The sequence below is a fragment of the Mobula birostris genome, chromosome 2, assembly GCF_030028105.1.
Source record: "Mobula birostris isolate sMobBir1 chromosome 2, sMobBir1.hap1, whole genome shotgun sequence".
Classification (NCBI taxonomy): domain Eukaryota; kingdom Metazoa; phylum Chordata; class Chondrichthyes; order Myliobatiformes; family Myliobatidae; genus Mobula; species Mobula birostris.
This window is the reverse complement of record NC_092371.1, coordinates 220,901,951-220,920,938: the sequence shown is the minus strand read 5'-3', so window position 1 is coordinate 220,920,938 and position 18,988 is coordinate 220,901,951. Positions and strand designations below refer to the sequence as shown.

The following is an 18,988-nucleotide window of genomic DNA, read 5'->3' as shown; positions in this document are numbered from 1 at the left end:
ATATTGGACCACTGGAAAATAATGCTGGTGATGTAGTAATGGGGGACAAATAAAACGCAGATGAACTTAATGGGTACTTTGCATCTGTATTCACTGTGGAAGACACTAGCAGTGTGGCAGAGGTCCGTGAGTGTCAGGGAGCAGGAGTGAGTGCCATTACTATTACAAAGGAAAAAGTGAGAGGCAAACTCAAAGATCTGAAAGTGGATAAGCCACCTGGACCAGAGCGACTATATCCCAGAGACCTGAGAGAGGTTGCTGAAGAGATAATGATCATGATCATGATCATGATCAATTGCTTATGATCTTTCAAGAATCACTTGATTCTGGTATGGTCCCGGAGGACTGGAAGATTGCAATTGCCATTCTACTCTTTAAGAAAGGTAATATTTGTTCTTGAACCTAAATGGACATTGAACCCTTGGAGACTACCTCACCTTTTTTAATGTATAGTATTTCTGGTTTTTGCACGATTTTACTCTATTCAATAAAAGTATACTATATAAAGTATACTGAATAATATTTACTTATGTATTTACTATTATTTATTTTTCTATATTATGTATTGCATTGAACTGCTGCTGCTAAGTTAACAAACTTCACACCACATGCCGGTGATAATAAGCCTGATTCTGATTCTGACCTGATGGTGCAAGTCCTGAGACTCTTGAACTTATACCTGATGCAGCAGCAAGAAAAGAACATGGCCTGGGCGGTGAGCATCTTTGATGGTAGATGCTGCTTTCCAACAACAGTTTTATTAGCATGTGCTCAATGGTTGGTGGGCTTTACCGTGATGTACTAGAATGAAATCACTACCTTTTGTAGGATTTTCCACTCAAAGGCATTGGTGCTCCCATAGCGGCCGTGATGCAGCCAGTCAGAACACTTTCCACTACACATGTATAGACGTTCGTCAAGGTTTTTGATGACATGCCAAAGCCCCCAGGCTCCTAAGGAAGTAAGAGGTGCTGCATGTTTTCAGTAACACCTTGGGAAAAAATGTTTCTCTGCTAACGTAATGCTTTTTCTGTAGAAGCACTGTTAATGTAATGGTTTTTCTACAGAAAACCGTCGGCCAAACCAGAGGGTTATATTTCTTTGTAATGACGTAGACCCAATTACAATGGGTCCAGCACAGGTCCTCTGAGATACTGACACTCTCCACCTCTGATCCTTCAATGAGTAGAAACATACAAACATAGAAAGAGTACAGCACAATACAGGCCCTTCAGCCCACAAAGCTGTGCTGAACATGTCCCTACCTTAGAACTACACAGGTTTTACCCATAACCCTCTATTTTTCTAAGCTTCATGTACCCATCCAGGAGTCTCTTAAAAGACTCTATCGTTTCTGTCTCCACCACCACCGCTGGCAGCCCATTCCACGTACTCACCACTCTCTGCGTAAAGAACTTACCCCTGTCATCTCCTCTGTACCTACTTCCAAGCACCTTAAAACTATGTACTCCAGTGCTAGCCATTTCAGCCCTGAGAAAAAGCCTCTGAATATCCATATGATCAATGCCTCTCATTATCTTATACGCCTCTATCAAGTCACCTCTCATCCTCCGTCGCTCCAAGGAGAAAAGGCCGAGTTCACTCAACCTATTCTCATAAGGCATGCTCCCCAATCCAGGCAGCATCCTTGTAAATCTCCTCTGCACCCTTTCTATGGTTTCCACGTCATTCCGATAGTGAGGCGACCAGAATTGAGCACAGTACTCCAAGTGGGGTCTGACCAGGGTCCTATATAGCTGCAACATTACTTCTCGGCTCTTATACTCAGTCCCACAATTGATGAAGGCCAATGCACTGTATGCCTTCTTAACCACAGAGTCAACCTGCGTAGCAGCTTTGAGTGTCCTATGGACTCAGACCCCAAAATCCCGCCGATCCTCCACACTGCCAAGTGTCTTACCATTAGTACTATGTTCTTCCATCATATTTGACCTACCAAAATGAACTACCTCACACTTATCTGGATTGAACTCCATCTGCCACTTCTCAGCCCAGTTTTGCATCCTATCAATGTTCCGCTGTAACCTCTGATAGCCCTCCACACTATCCACAACACCCCCAACCTTTTGTGTCATCAGAAAATATACTAACCCATCCCTCCACCCACCCATCCAGGTCATTTATAAAAACCACAAAGAGAAGGGGTCCCAGAACAGATCCCTAAGGCACACCACTGGTCACCAGCCTCCATGCAGAATATGACCCGTCTACAGCCACTCTTTGCCTTCTGTGGGCAAGCCAGTTCTGGATCCACAAAGCAACGTCCCCTTAGATCCCATGCCTCCTTACTTTCTCAATGAGCTTTGCATGGGGTACCTTATCAAATGCCTTGAAAAAATCCCTATACACTACATCTACGGCTCTACCTTCATCAATGTGCTTCGTCACATCCTCAAAAAAATCAGTCAGGCTCGTAAGGCACGACCTGCCTTTGACAAAGCCTTGCTGACTATTCCTAGTCATATTATGCCTCTCCAAATGTTCATAAATCCTGCCTCTCAGGATCTTCTCCATCAACTTACCAACCACTGAAGTAAGATTCACTGGCCTATAATTTCCTGGGCTATCCCTACTCCCTTTCTTGAATAAGGGAACAACATCCACAACCCTCCAATCCTCCAGAACCTCTCCCATCCTCATTGATGATGCAAAGATCATTGCCAGAGGCTCAGCAATCTCCTCCCTTGCCTCCCACAGTAGCCTGGGATACATCCTGTCCGGTTCCTGTGACTTATCCAACTTGATGCTTTCCAAAAGCTCCTGCACATCCTCTTTCTTAATATCTACATGCTCAAGCTTTTCAGTCCATTGCAAGTCATCCCTCAATTGTCAAGATCCTTTTCCATAGTGAATACTGAAGCAAAGTATTTATTAAGTACCTCCGCTATTTCCTCCAGTTCCATACACACTTTTCCATTGTCACACTTGATTGGTCCTATTCTCTGCAATCTTATCCTCTTGCTCTTCACATACTTGTAGAATGCCTCGGGGTTTTCTTTAATCCTGTCCGCCAAGGCCTTCTCATGGCTCCTTCTGGCTCTCCTAATTTCATTCAAAAGCTCCTTCCTGCTCGCCTTATACTCTTCTACATTCATATCACTACCTAGTTTTTTGAACCTTTCGTAAGCTCTTCTTTTCTTCTTGACTAGATTTACAACAGCCTTTGTACACCATGGATCTTGTACCCTACCATCCTTTCCATGTCTCATTGGAACGTACCTACTCAGAACCCCACGCAAATATCCCCTCAACATTTGCCACATTTCTTTGGTACATTTCCCTGAGAACATCTGTTTCCAATTTATGCTTCCAAGTTCCTGTCTGATAGCCTCATATTTCCCCTTACTCCAATTAAACATTTTCCCCTTTATGCTTCCAAGTTCCTGTCTGATAGCCTCCCCTTACTCCAATTAAACGTTTTCCTAACTTGTCTGTTCCTATCCCTCTCCAACGCTATGGTAAAGGAGATAGAATTGTGATCACTATCTCCAAAATGCTCTCCCACTGAGAGATCTGATACCTGACCAGATTCATTTCCCAATACCAAATCAAGTACAGCCTCTCCGCTTGTAGGCTTATCTACATATTGTGCTAAGAAACCTTCCTGAACACACCTGACAAACTCCACCCATCTAAACCCCACACTCTAAGGAGGTGCCAATCAATATTTGGGAAATTAAAGTCTCCCACGACAACAATCCTGTTATTATTACTCCTTTCCAGAACCTGTCTCCGTATTCGCTCCTCGATGTCCCTATTACTATTAGGTGGCCTATTAAGAACACCCAGTAGAGTTACTGACCCCTTCCTTTTCCTAACTTCCAACTACAGAGATTCCGTAGACAACCGCTCCATGACTTCCTCCTTTTCTGCAGCTGTGACACTATCGCTGATCAACAGTGCCACGCCCCCACCTCTTTCTCCCTATCCTTCCTGAAACATCTAAAGCCTGGCAGTTGAAATAGCCATTCCTGCCCCTGCACCATCCACGTCTCTGTAATGCCCACAACATCATAGCCCCAAGTGCTGATCCACGCTCTAAGCTCATCCACTTTATTCATGATACTCCTCACATTAAAATAGACACATCTCAAACCATCAGACTGAGCGCGTCCCTCATCTATCACCTGCACTGGCTTATGAACCTCTAGTTTCCCTCTTTTGAAGTCTACAATCAGTTCCTTGGTCTTGCCGACATTGAGTGAGAGATTGTCATTATGACACCACTCTGCCAAATTTTCAATCTCCCTCCTGTATGCTGATTCATCACCTCCATTGATACGGCTCACAACAGTGGTATCAGCAGCGAACTTGAATATGTTGTTGGAGCTGTGCTTAGCCACACAGTCATAGGTATAAAGTGAGTAGAGCAGGGGACTAAGTACACATCCCTGTGGTGCACCTGTACTGATGGAGATTGTGGAGGAGATGCTTTTGCCAATCCAAACTGGCTCCACAGGTCTGCAAGCGAGGAAGTCAAGGATCCAAATGCACAAGGGGGTATTAAGGCTCAGGGCTTGGAGTGTACTGATTAGCTTCGAGGAAATTATGGTATTAAATGCTGAACTGTGATTGATAAAGAGCAACCTGATGAATGCATCTTTTCTGCCCAGATGTTATAGACAATAGACAATAGGTGCAGGAGTAGGCCATTCGGCCCTTCAAGCCAGCACCGCCATTCACTGTGATCATGGCTGATCATCCACAATCAGTATCCAGTTCCTGCCTTATCCCCATAACCTTTGATTCCGCTATCTTTAAGAGCTCTATCCATCTCTTTTTTGAAAGCATCCAGAGACTTGGCATCCACAGCCTTCTGGGGTAGAGCATTCCATATATCCACCACACTGGGTGAAAAAGTTTTTCCTCAACTCCGTTCTAAATGGCCTACCCCTAATTCTTAAACTGTGGCCTCTGGTTCTGGACTCACCCATCAGCGGGAACATGCTTCCTGCCTGCAGCGTGTCCAATCCCTTAATAATCTTATATGTTTCAATAAGATCCCCTCTCAGCCTTCTAAATTCCAGAGTATACAAGCCCAGTCGCCCCAATCTTTCGACATATGACAGTCCCACCATCCCGGGAATTAACCTTGTGAACCTACACTGCACTCCCTCCATAGCAAGAATGTCCTTCCTCAAATTTGGAGACCAAAACTGCACACAGTACTCCAGGTGTGGTCTCACCAGGGCCCTGTACTGCTGCAGAAGGACCTCTTTGCTCTTATACTCAATTCCCCTTGTTATGAAGGCCAGCATGCCATTAGCTTTTTTCACAGTCTGCTGTACTTGCATGCTTGCTTTCAGTGACTGATGTACAAGAACACCTAGATCTCGTTGTGCTTCCCCTTTTCCTAACCTGACTCCATTTAGATAATAATCTGCCTTCCCGTTCTTACCACCAAAGTGGATAACCTCACATTTATCCACATTAAACTGCATCTGCCATGCATCTGCCCACTCACCCAGCCTGTCCAAGTCACCCTGCATTCTCATAACATCCTCCTCACATTTCACACCGCCACCCAGCTTTGTGTCATCGGCAAATTTGCTAATGTTACTTTTAATTCCCTCATCTAAATCATTAATATATATTGTAAACAGCTGCAGTCCCAGCACTGAACCCTGCGGTACCCCACTGGTCACCGCCTGCCATTCCGAAAGGGACCCGTTAATCGCTACTCTTTGTTTTCTGTCAGCCAGCCAATTTTCAATCCATGCCAGGACTCTGCCCCCAATACCATGTGCCCTAATTTTGCCCACTAATCTCCTATGTGAGACTTTATCAAAGGCTTTCTGAAAGTCCAGGTGCACTACATCCACTGGCTCTCCCTTGTCCATTTTCATAGTTACATCCTCAAAAAATTCCAGAAGATTAGTCAAGCACTATTTCCCCTTCATAAATCCATGCTGACTCGGACCAATTCTGTTACTGCAATCTAGATGTGTCATAATTTCATCTTTTATAATTGACTCCAGCATCTTTCCCACCACCGACGTCAGGCTAACCGGTCTATAATTCCCTGTTTTCTCTCTTCCTCCCTTCTTGAGAGAGGGACAACATTAGCCACCCTCCAATCCACAGAAACTGATCCTGAATCTATAGAACATTGGAAAATGATTACCACTGCATCCACGACTTCTAAAGCCACCTCCTTAAGTACCCTGGGATCCAGACCATCAGGTCCCGGGCACTTATCAGCCTCCAGACCCAACAGCCTATCCAACACCATTTCCTGCCTAATATAAATTTCCTTCAATTCATCCATTACTCTAGGTCCTTTGGCCACTATTACATCTGGGAGATTGTTTGTGTCTTCCCTAGTGAAGACAGATCCAAAGTACCTGTTCAACTCGTCTGCCATTTCCTTGTTCCCCATAATAAATTCACCCGCTTCTGTCTTCAAGGGCCCAATTTTGGTCTTAACTATTTTTTTCCTTTTCACATACCTAAAGAAGCTTTTACTATCCTCCTTTATATTCTTGGCTAGTTTACCTTCGTACCTCATTTTTTCTCCACGTATTGCCTTTTTAGTTACCTTCTGTTGCTCTTTAAAAGTTTCCCAATCCTCCGGCTTCCCACTCGTCTTTGCTATGTTATACTTATTCTCTTTTATTTTTATACTGTCCATTACTTCCTTTGTCAGCCACAGCCTCCCCTTACTCCCCTTAGGATCTTTCTTCCTCTTTGGAATGAACTGATCCTGCACCTTCCGCATTATTCCCAGAAACACTTGTCATTGCTGTTCCACTGTCATCCCTGCTAGGGTATTGTTCCATTGAACTTTGGCCAGCTCCTCCCTCATAGCACCATAGTTCCCTTTGTTCAACTGTAATACTGACACTTCCGAGTTTCCCTTCTCCCTCTCAAATTGTAGATTAAAACTTATCATATTATGGTCACTACCTCCTAATGGCGCCTTTACCTCGAGGTCCCTGATCAAATCCGGTTCATTGCACAACACTAAATCTAGAATTGTGTTCTCTCTGGTAGGCTCCAGTACAAGCTGTTCTAAGAATCCATCTCGGAGGGACTCCACAAACTCCCTTTCTTGGGGTCCAGCACCAAGCTGATTCCTCCAGTCTACCTGCATGTTGAAGTCCCCCATAACAACTGTAGCATTACCTTTGCGACATGCCAATTTTAACTCATGATTCAACTTACACCCTACATCCAGACTACTGTTTGGGGGCCTGTAGATAACTCCCATTAGGGTCTTTCTACCCTTAGAATTTCTCAGTTCTATCCATACTGACTCTACGTCTCCTGATTCTATGTCCCCCCTCGCAAGGGACTGAATATCATTCCTCATCAACAGAGCCACCCCAACCCCTCTGCCCATCAGTCTGTCCTTTCGATAGGACATATACCCTTGAATATTCATTTCCCAGGCCCTGTCCACTTGAAGCCATGTCCCTGTTCCAGGGCTGTGAGAAGTGGCAATGAGATGACATCTCCTGTGGACCTGTTGTTTCAGTAGGTAAATTGTAGTGGATCCAAGTTACCACTCAGACAGGGCTGACATGTTTCAGCACCAGCCTCTCAAAACACTTCAGCACTGTGGATGTAATTGCCACGGGGTGATAGTCATTGAGGCAGATTACCACACTTCATGATTGAACCAGGTGGGTACACACACTGCCGGGGTGAGAGGATGAAGATATCTGTGAACACACCAGCTACTTGGTCAGCACAGGTCTTCAGTGCTCAGTCAGGTACTCCATCTGGACCGAATGCTTTCCTTGGGTTCACTCTTGAAGGCAGCCTGCACGTCACCTTCAGATACTGAGAACAAAGGATCATCGGGAGACATGGGGGTGCGCCATGGTTCCTACTTGTTCTGGTGGTCAAAATGAGCCAGAATGCATTGAGTTAACCTGGAAGTGAAGCTCTGCTATCCCCCATGTTGCTTGATTTAACTTTGTAGGAGATTATGGCATTCAAACCCTCTCACATCTGTTGAGCACCCCTCATTGATTCCAGTCTAGTCTGGAATTTCCACTTTGCCTGTGAAATGGCTTTCCGGAGATCATTCCTGAAACTCTTGTAGCATTCTTGATCTCCAGACCTGAATGCTTCTGATCTGTACATCAATACTTCCTGAAAACTCAACTTAAGAGGATAAAGTGGTAAAGAAAGTACACAACATGCTTACGTTTGTCAATCAGTGCAATGGGTATAAAAGCTGATACAGCTGTATAAAGCTTAGGTCAGGACATATCTGGAATATTGTGTGCTGTTCTCAACATCACATTACAGGAAGGATGTGGAGTCTATGGAGAGGGTGCAGATGATGTTCTCCAGGGTAACATCTGGATTAGAGAATATTAACTAGGAGAGGATTGAATTGTTTTCTCTGGCATGTCAGAGACTGAGGGGTGACCTGATAGAAATATATAAACATTTGAGAGGCATACATAAGGTAGATAGAGTCCTTTCTCCAGGGTGGAAATGGCAGATACGTACTAGAGGTCATAGCCTTAAGGTGAGAGGAGAAACATTTAAAGGAACTTTACAGGATATTTTTTAAAAAAGAAGATGGCACTGCCAAGTTGGATGACCATAAGATATAGGAGCAGAATTAGACCAATTGGCCCATTGAGTCTGCTCTGCCATTTCATCATGATTGATCCATTTGTCCTCTCGGCCTGAATCTTCTGTCTTCCGCCCCCCCCCCACCCCATATCCCATCATCCCCTGACTAATCAAGAATCTATTAACCTGCCTTAAATATACCCTACGATTTGACCTCCACAGCTGCCTGTGGCAATGAATGCCACAGATTCAGACTCCCTGGGTAACGAAATTCCTTCTCATCTCCGTTCTAAAAGGACACCTTTCTTTTCCCAGTCTGTGTCCTCTGGTCTTAGAGTGCTCCACCATGCTACAGCTGTATGGAATTAGGTGGAAGTAGATATGATGGCAACACTTACGAGGCATTTAGACATACAAATCAATATGTAGGGAATGGAAGGATATAGACCATAATTTAATTTGGCATCATGATCAGCACAAATGTTGTGGGCCAAGGAACCTGCTCCTGTGCCATACTCTTCCAGGTTGGGATGTGAATGAATGCAGACTAACCTCGGTTGTCTTTATAAGATGGTGCTTCAAAGAACTTACGACTGTTTTAAGTATCTCATTTCTTCAGGTAAAAGCATAACTGAGATTAAATATAGTTCTACTTTTAACATAGAACATAGAACATAGAACAGTACAGCACAGTACAGGCCCTTCGACCCACAATGTTGTGCTGACCCTCAAACCCTGCCTCCCATATAAGCCCCCACCTTGAATTCCTCCATATACCTGTCTAGTAGTCTCTTAAACTTCACTAGTGTATCTGCCTCCACCACTGACTCAGGCAGTGCATTCCATGCACCAACCACTCTCTGAGTAAAAAACCTTCCTCTAATATCCCCCTTGAACTTCCCACCCCTTACCTTAAAGCCATGTCCTCTTGTATCGAGCAGTGGTGCCCTGGGGAAGAGGTGCTGGCTATCCACTCTATCTATTCCTCTTATTATCTTGTACACCTCTATCATGTCTCCTCTCATCCTCCTTCTCTCCAAAGAGTAAAGCCCTAGCTCCCTTAATCTCTGATCATAATGCATACTTTCTAAACCAGGCAGCATCCTGGTAAATCTCCTCTGTACCCTTTCCAATGCTTCCACATCCTTCCTGTAGTGAGGTGACCAGAACTGGACACAGTACTCCAAGTGTGGCCTAACAAGAGTTTTACAGAGCTGCATCATTACATCGCGACTCTTAAACTCTATCCCTCAACTTATGAAAGCTAACACCCCATAAGCTTTCTTAACTACCCTATCCACCTGTGAGGCAACTTTCAGGGATCTGCGGACATGTACCCCGAGATCCCTCTGCTCCTCCATCCTGCCATTTTCTTTGTACTCTGCCTTGGAGTTTGTCCTTCCAAAGTGTACCACCTCACACTTCTCCGGGTTGAACTCCATCTGCCACTTCTCAGCCCACTTCTGCATCCTATCAATGTCTCTCTGCAATCTTTGACAATCTTCTACACCATCTACAACACCAGCAACCTTTGTGTCGTCTGCAAACTTGCCAACCCACCCTTCTACCCCCACATCCAGGTCGTTAATAAAAATCACGAAAAGTAGAGGTCCCAGAACAGATCCTTGTGGGACACCACTAGTCACAATCCTCCAATCTGAATGTACTCCCTCCACCACCACCCTCTGCCTTCGGCAGGCAAGCCAATTCTGAATCCACCTACCCAAACTTCCCTGGATCCCATGCTTTCTAACTTTCTGAATAAGCCTACCGTGTGGAACCTTGTCAAATGCCTTACTAAAATCCATATAGATCACATCCACTGCACTACCCTCATCTATATGCCTGGTCACCTCCTCAAAGAACTCTATCAGGCTTGTTAGACATTATCTGCCCTTCACAAAGCCATGCTGACTGTCCCTGATCAGACCATGATTCTCTAAATGCCTATAGATCCTATCTCTAAGAATCTTTTCCAACAGCTTTCCCACCACAGACATAAGGCTCACCGGTCTATAATTACCCGGACTATCCCTACTACCTTTTTTGAACAAAGGGACAACATTCGCCTCCCTCCAATCCTCTGGTACCATTTCCATGGACAATGGGGACATAAAGATCCTAGCCACAGGCTCAGCAATCTCTTCTCTCGCCTCATGGAGCAGCCTGGGAAATATTCCGTCAGGCCCCGGGGACTTATCTGTCCTAATGTATTTTAACAACTCCAACACCTCCTCTCCCTTAATATCAACATGCTCCAGAACATCAACCTCACTCATATTGTCCTTTTCTTCAAATAGCAAAGAACCTACCCCAAGCCTTTAAAGCAGCCTTATTGGTTTGAACATCAATTTTCTAGAGATTTTTAATAAAGTCACATAGCCTAATCCTAAAGCCAAGTATTCAGTGTGAAAGATTTTGATCACAGGGATAATAGTGTCATCAATTTATGTTACCAATATTGAAGTGAACTGTAACTCTGTACTAATTCAGTAATATTATCATTATATTCTTCCATTGTTACACAGTGCAACATTATTTCTGCTAGTTCTTTGAAATAGTATTACCTTTCTCACAAACAGTTCAGACTTCTCTCATTAACGAGGGATAAACAAGTTCAATGTACCTTGACCTGGTGGTGATGTAGTTGATTTTGATGTAGTTGTTCTTGACGTACTTGTTGACGATGACGTACTTGTTGACGATGACGTACTTGTTGACGTTGACGTACTTGTTGACGTTGACGTACTTGTTGACGATGACGTACTTGTTGACGATGACGTACTTGTTGACGTTGACGTACTTGTTGACGATGACGTACTTGTTGACATTGATGTACTTGTTGATGTACTTTGTGTGGGTGTTGTTACTGTGGAATCACAGAATTGCCTTTCTACTGGGTAGGCTCTGATGCATGTACAGGTCTGGTCTGCTGTAGTATTTGCACTGCAAGAATGGTATGTTCTACAAAATGTTGCGTTCCAAGTAAATTCACTGAAGCATGTACATTGAATTTCATTGTTCACCAACTGGCAGACTAGAGAAACAAAAAGCAAACATTAAAATTTAAAACCACAAATTACTGAGAGTGGTGTTGTATTCCTCTAAATTTAGGAATGAAGTCATAATATGGAAAGTATACCACATAGGGTATATCAATGCCTAATAACTTGTTGGATGCCTTGACTTATAAATTCAGGAATTCCATCTTAATAAAAAAAAACTTTCAAACTCTAATAAAAGATTATTGCCCAGAAATTAATCTCTGGTTTATCTTTTTTTTGCATTGTATTGTAGAAACAAAAGTCGTCAGCTCCCCTTGCTCCACTGAGCATTAAAGAAGTTCAAGTGCACCTATCGTTACCATCTCATCAGCATAAGTGCCAATTTAGTGTAAATTCATTCCAAATGAGTGTTCCTTAATTTCCTGTCAAGTTGGGTTGAGGAAGACTGTACCAATTTTTAAATTATCATTGATTTTTGCATTGGATGATCAAATGAATGCCAATTTGGCAAAAGATAATGTTTAGCTTCATCAGCACATTCTCAAATTTAAATAATAGACTGATATTAGACATAACCTGGTTTAACAGATATTTGTCGAAGGGATTATTATGGTATCCCCATCTAAACTGATTGGCTACACATGTATGTCTTGGCGTAATCCAGAAGCTCCTATGCACTGCCTGACAGATTAATGATTATAATTATTGATTTCTTACATAAATAATAACAAATTATGAACAGAGTTTTTCATTTAATCATTCTAGGTGAACACAAGCATGCACTAGAGCAGTTGTTAACTCAAATTTTAACCAATTTTAGCTCTGTCCATCCTCTCTAACTTTTTCACACTGTAGATATTCACTGCATATATTCATCTACCCCACAGTGTTCATCTCAGATGGAATATGTTTCCTTAACCACTAAGGAACTAAGTATCAGACATTCAGCCAGAAAGAATACAGAGCTATGTGTGGCATTTATTTTGCTGGAAATAGTGAAGTAAATGTGAAAATTACTATAAGAATATTAACCTAAAATCACATGGTGGTTCTATTATTGAATTATTATCTAGAGATCAGAGACATGGGTTCATATTCTATCATGGCACTTAAATTCAATGTTTTAAAAGCTATGGAATATGAAGCAGTGTCACCGATGATAAATAAAATACCTCTGGAGATGACTGAGTTATTTGATTACATTTTTAAAAACTTATCCGGTTACTTAATATTCTTAGAAACATAGAAAACCTCCAGCACAATACAGGCCCTTCAGCCCACAATGCTGTGCCGAACATGTACTTACTTTAGAAATTACCTAGGGTTACCCATAGCCCTCTATTTTTCTAAGCTCCATGTACCTATCCAAGACTCTATTGTATCGCTTCCACCACTGTTGCCAGAAGCCCATTCCACGCACTCACCACTCTCTACATAAAATACTTACCCCTGACATCTCCTCTGTATCTACTTCCAAGGACCTTAAAACTGCCCTCTCATGTTAGCCATTTCAGCCCTGGGAAAAAGCCTCTGACTATCCACATGATCAATGCTTCTCATCATCTTATACATCTCTATCGGGTCACCTCTCATCCTCTGTCGCTCCAAGGAGAAAATGCCAAGTTCACTCAACCTATTCTCATAAGGCATGCTCCCCAATCCAGGCAACATCCTTGTAAATCTCCTCTGCACCCTTTCTATAGTTTCCACATCCTTTCTAAGTGAGGTGACCGGAACTGAGCACAGTACTCCAAGTGAGGTCTGACCAGGGTCCTATATAGATGTAACATTAACTCTCGGCTTTTGAACTCAATCCCATGGTTGATAAAGGCCGATATATCATATGCCTTCCTAACCACAGAGTCAACCTGCGCAGCAGCTTTGAGTGTCCAATGGACTCAGACCCCAAGGTTCCTCTGATCCTCCACACTGCCAAGAGTCTTACCATTAATACTGTATTCTGCCATCATATTTGACCTACCAAAATGAATCACCTCACACTTATCTGTGTTGAACCCCATCTGCCACTTTTCAGCCCAGTTTTGCATCCTATCGATGTCCCACTGTAACATCTGACAGCCCTCCACACTACCCACATCACCCCCAAGCTTTGTGTCATCAGCAAATTTACTGTCCCTCCGCTTCATCATCCAGATCATTTATAAAAACCACGAAGAGAAGGGGCCCCAGGACAGATCTCTGAGGCACACCACTGGTCATTGACCTCCATGCAGAATATGACCTGTCTACAATCACTCCTTGCCTTCTGTGGGCAAGCCAATTCTAGATCGACAAAGCAAGGTCCCCTTCAATCCCATGCATCCTTACCTTTTCAATAAGCCTTGCATGGGGTATCTTATCAAATGCTTTGCTGAAATCCATATACACTACATCTACTGCTCCACCTTCATCAATGTGTTTACTCACATCTTCAAAAATTTCAGTCAGGCTGTTAAGGCACGACCTGGCTTTGACAAAGCCATGCTGACTATTCCTAATATTATGCCTCTCCAGATATTCATAAATCCTGCCTTTCAGGATCTTCTCATCAACTTACCAACCACTGAAGTAAGACTCACTGGTCTATAATTTCCTGGGCTATCTCTGCTCCCTTTTTTGAATAAAGGAACAACATCTGCAACCCTCCAATCTTCCAGAACCTCTCCTGTCCTCATTGATGATGCAAAGACCATTGCCAGAGGTTCAGCAATCTCCTCCCTTGCTTCCCATAGTAGCTTGGGGTACATCTCGTCCGGTCCCGGTGACCTATCCAACTTGATGCTTTCCAAAATCTCCAGCACATCCTCTTTCTTAATGACTATGTGCTTAAGCTTTTCAGTCCGCTGCAAGTCATCCCTACAATCACCAAGCTCCTTTTCCGTAATGAATACTGAAGCAAAGTATTCATTAAATACCTGCAGTCCCTCCTCCAGCTCCATACACACTTTTCCACTGTCACACCTGATTGGTCCTAGTCCCTCATGTCTTATTCTCTTGCTTGACATATTCTTGTAGTATGTCTTGGGGTTTTTCTTAATCCTGATCACCAAGACCTTCTCATAGCCCTTTCTGGCTCTCCTAATTTCATTCTTAAGCTCTTTCCTGCTAGCCTTATAATTTTCTATATCTCTATCACTACCTAGTTTTTGAACTTTCATAAGCTTTTCTTTTCTTCTTGACTAGATTTTCAACTGCCTTTGTACACCATGATTCCTATATCCTACCACTCTTTCCCTGTCTCATTGGAACGTACCTATGCAGAAAGCCACACAAATTACGCCCCTGAACATTTACTACATTTCTGCCATACATTTCCCTGAGAACATCTGTTCCCAATTTATGCTTCCAAGTTCCTGCCTGAGAGGTTCATATTTCCCCTTACTCCAATTAAATGCTTTCCTAACTTGTCAGCTCCAATGCTATGGTAAAGGAGATAGAATTGTGATCACTATCTCCAAAATACTCTCCCACTGAGAGACCTGAGACTTGACCAGATTCATTTCCCAATACCAGATCAAGTACAGCCTCTCCTCTTGTAGGATTATCTACATTCTATGTCAGGAAACCTCCCTGAACACACCTATCAAACTCCATCCCATCTAAACCCCTTGCTCTAGGGAGATGTCAATCAATATTGGGGAAATAAAAATCTCCCATCATGACAACCCTGTTATTACTGCACCATTCCAGAATATGTCTTCGTATCTGCTCCTCAATGTCCCTATTGGGTGATCTCTGAAAAAAACACCCAATAGAGTTATTGACCCCTTCCTGTTTCTAATTTCCACCCACAGAGACTCAGTAGACATTCCCTCCATGACTTCTTTCTTTTCTGTGGCCATGACCCTATCTCTTATCAGCAGTTCCACGCCCCCACCTCTTTTGCCTCCCTCCCTGTCCTTTCTGAAACATCTAAAGCCTGGCACTCTAAGTAGCCATTCCTGCCCCTGAGCCATCCAAGTCTCTGTAATGACCACAACATCATAGCTCCAAGTACTGATCCACGCTCTTCACTCATCCGCTTTGTTCAAGATACTCCTTGCATTAAAATAGACACATCTCAAACCATCAGTATGAGCATATCCGTTCTCTATCACCTGCCTATCCTCCGTCTCACACTGTCTACAACTTTCTCTATTTGTGAGAAAACCGCCTCTTCCTCCGTCTCTTCAGTTCAGTTCCCACCCCCCAGCAATTCTAGTTTAAACTCTCCCCAACAGCCTTAGCAAACCTCCCTGCCAGGATATTTGTCCCCCTCAAATTCAAGTGCAACAAGTCCTTTTTGTACAGGTGAAAAGAGGTCCTGGGAAGGAAACCTTCCATTCTGCCCTGGTATGGCCCACATGTGATTCGATGTATTGTGTGGAGTGAAAAATGGTTTAAATGCAGTCTGAATGAATGCCCAAATTGGGCAGTCCTTCATTGATTCTGTTATGGTTATTATTCTATAGATTTATTGAGGATGTCCACAACAAGTAAATCTCAGGATTGTGTATGATGACATATCTGTACTTAAATAATAAATTTACTTTGAACTTCGAAATAAATCCCATTAGAGGTGGATTCATTTAAACTATTCTTCACTCTCTGCAATACATACATCATACATACGCCATTAGTTAAAAAAAAAGAAATTTTTTTAAAACCTTGTTTTTAAATTCTTTAATATAAGCTTCACTGTGCTATGAAAGGAGATGAATGGAAGTTTGTTTCCCATTGTGCAAGCCTAAATGACAATCGGACGTCGAGACATATTCATTGCTAAGCAACTTCTGGCCAGTAGATGGAGACAAATGCTTGACTTTGAAATCAATGAAAATTGAACTGAGGCAACACACTTTATCAAAGTTACTGGTGAACACAGCAGGCCAGGCAGCATCTCTAGGAAGAGGTACAGTTGACGTTTCGGGCTGAGACCCTTCGTCAGGACTAACTGAAAGAAGAGCTAGTGAGAGATTTGAAAGTGGGAGGGGGAGGGGGAGATCCAAAATGATAGGAGAAGACAGGAGGGGGAGGGATGGAGCCAAGAGCTGGACAGGTGATTGGCAAAGGGGATATGAGAGGATCATGGGACAGGAGGCCCAGGGAGAAGGAAGAGGTGGGGGGATGGAATCCAGAGGATGGGCAAGGGGTATAGTCAGAGGGACAGAGGGAGAAAAAGGAGAGTGAGAGAAAGAATGTGTGTATAAAAATAAATAACGGATGGGGTACGAGTGGGAGGTGGGGCATTAGCAGAAGTTAGAGAAGTCAATGTTCATACCATTAGGTTCGAGGCTACCCAGACGGGATATAAGGTGTTGTTCCTCCAACCTGAGTGTGGCTTCATCTTTACAGTAGAGGAGGCCGTGGATAGACACGTCAGAATGGGAATGGGATGTGGAATTAAAATGTGTGGCCACTGGGAGATCTTGCAGATCCTCCTGTCCCATGATCCTCTCATATCCCCTTTGCCAATCACCTGTCCAGCTCTTGGCTCCATCCCTCCACCTCCTGTCTTCTCCTATCATTTTAGATCTCCCCCTCCCCCTCCCACTTTCATATCTCTAACTAACTCTTCCTTCAGTTAGTCCTCACGAAGGGTCTTGGCCTGAAACGTCGACTGTACCTCTTCCTAGAGATGCTGCCTGGCCTGCTGCGTTCACCAGCAACTTTGATAAAGTGTGTTGCTTGAATTTCCAGCACCTGCAGAATTCCTCTTGTTTGCGGTTGTAAAATTGAACTGAAGTGCATTTAACACTTAATTAATCACTTGGTTGCTAAAATTGAGAATTATTTCCTTTGGTGCAAATGCAGAATGTTTGCACAGTGTGCACCCCTCAACATATGCCTATCACTATAATGATTATTTTGTGAAATGGCCAGTATGGTCATTGTGTTGATGATTTGAAAACTCAAGAAATTTATTGAGTTTTGATCCTTAGTTTCTCTTCTTCCCTGAAAGTCCAGACCTGCAATTAACACAAGAAATCTAATATTTTATTGATAAACCTCATCTCCATCGTGAGATCTGATAGTAATTCCTGGCTGGCGGTCTGATATGTGGCACTCTAGCAAGCCTGATTCATTTGTCACTGAATGTCAGTGTCATTTTCCATCAGCAGTATTGGTAAGCAGATTGGGAACTAGTTTCACCCCACATTTGCCTGTAATATAGCAGTGTTGCACTTTTGGTTTCTAACTAACTCTGCACACAGACTGGGGTCAATCAGGCAGCCCTCAGACTGTCAGATGGGAATGTGCAACTCCAAAGTTGTCACAGGGATCAGTGCTGAGGTATTAGTTACTCACAACCTAAAATAATGATTCCTCCAAGAGGACCACAACTTTGCCAGAGGGTTTGGAGACGCAATGATCCAGGGAGCTATTCTGGCTGGAGTCAGGGCCTTGTGCTTTTGCACTTGGTAGGGTCACCCATAGCAAACAGGTCAAAGGGTAGAGACTAGACTAAGAGTGGTCCACTGATCCTCCAAGTTCAAGTGTTCAGCTCAGTGCTACCAACCCTGACTGGTCAAAAAACAGTTGTTACAGGGACAGCAATGAACAAACCCTTCTCTGCAGATAGAGATGGTGGACCTTCACTGCTGCCCTAAACATCTCTCATGACCAGACTATGTAACAGTTTCTTCCCCCAAGTCCTCAGACTCCTCAATACCCAAAGCCTGGCTTGACATCAACCTACTATACCCTCCACTGCGCCTACTGTCTTGTTTATTATTTATTATTATTTATTGTAGTGCCTGAACTGTTTTGTGCACTTTATGCAGTCCTGGATAGGTCTGTAGCCTAGTGTAGTTTTTGTGTTGTTTCTTACATAGTTCAGTGTAGTTTTTGTATTGTTTCATGTAGCACCATGGTCCTGGAAAATGCTGTCTCATTTTTACTATGTTCTATACCAGCAGTTATGGTTGAAATGACAATAAAAAGTGACTTGACTTGACTTGACCACTCACGTAACAGGCAGTAAGTAAGTATAATAATGATTAAGATGAAAGAAACAAGTGTACTGAATTAACATTTACTGATGATACATAAAAACAGATGGGAAAAGGAGTTGTGAGTAGCAAAATAGTCATAAATTGGACCACCGATTCTTGGTACATTATGGGGTGCTCTCAGATGTAAAGACAGATCATAAAGATGTGGGAAGATGTGGAATCGATATGGGTAGAGCTGCGTAACACTAAGGGGCAGAAAACGCTGGTGGGAGTTGTGTACAGGCCACCTAACAGTAGTAGTGAGGTCGGAGATGGTATTAAACAGGAAATTAGAAATGTGTGCAATAAAGGAACAGCAGTTATAATGGGTGACTTCAATCTACATGTAGATTGGGTGAACCAAATTGGTAAAGGTGCTGAGGAAGAGGATTTCTTGGAATGTATGCGGGATGGTTTTTTGAACCAACATGTCAAGGAACCAACTAGAGAGCA

At 43.2% G+C, this 18,988-nt stretch overlaps 1 protein-coding gene across 1 annotated transcript in view; it reads right to left on the bottom strand.

The window, feature by feature from the left end:
• LOC140194085 (adhesion G protein-coupled receptor F4-like) overlaps window positions 1-18,988 on the bottom strand; it is a 119,988-nt gene that overhangs the window by 61,839 nt on the left and 39,161 nt on the right. The window contains exon 5 of the mRNA XM_072251504.1: window positions 11,183-11,593. Coding sequence (XP_072107605.1) covers window positions 11,183-11,593 — 411 coding nt within the window. The remainder of the gene's footprint in view (window positions 1-11,182; window positions 11,594-18,988) is intronic.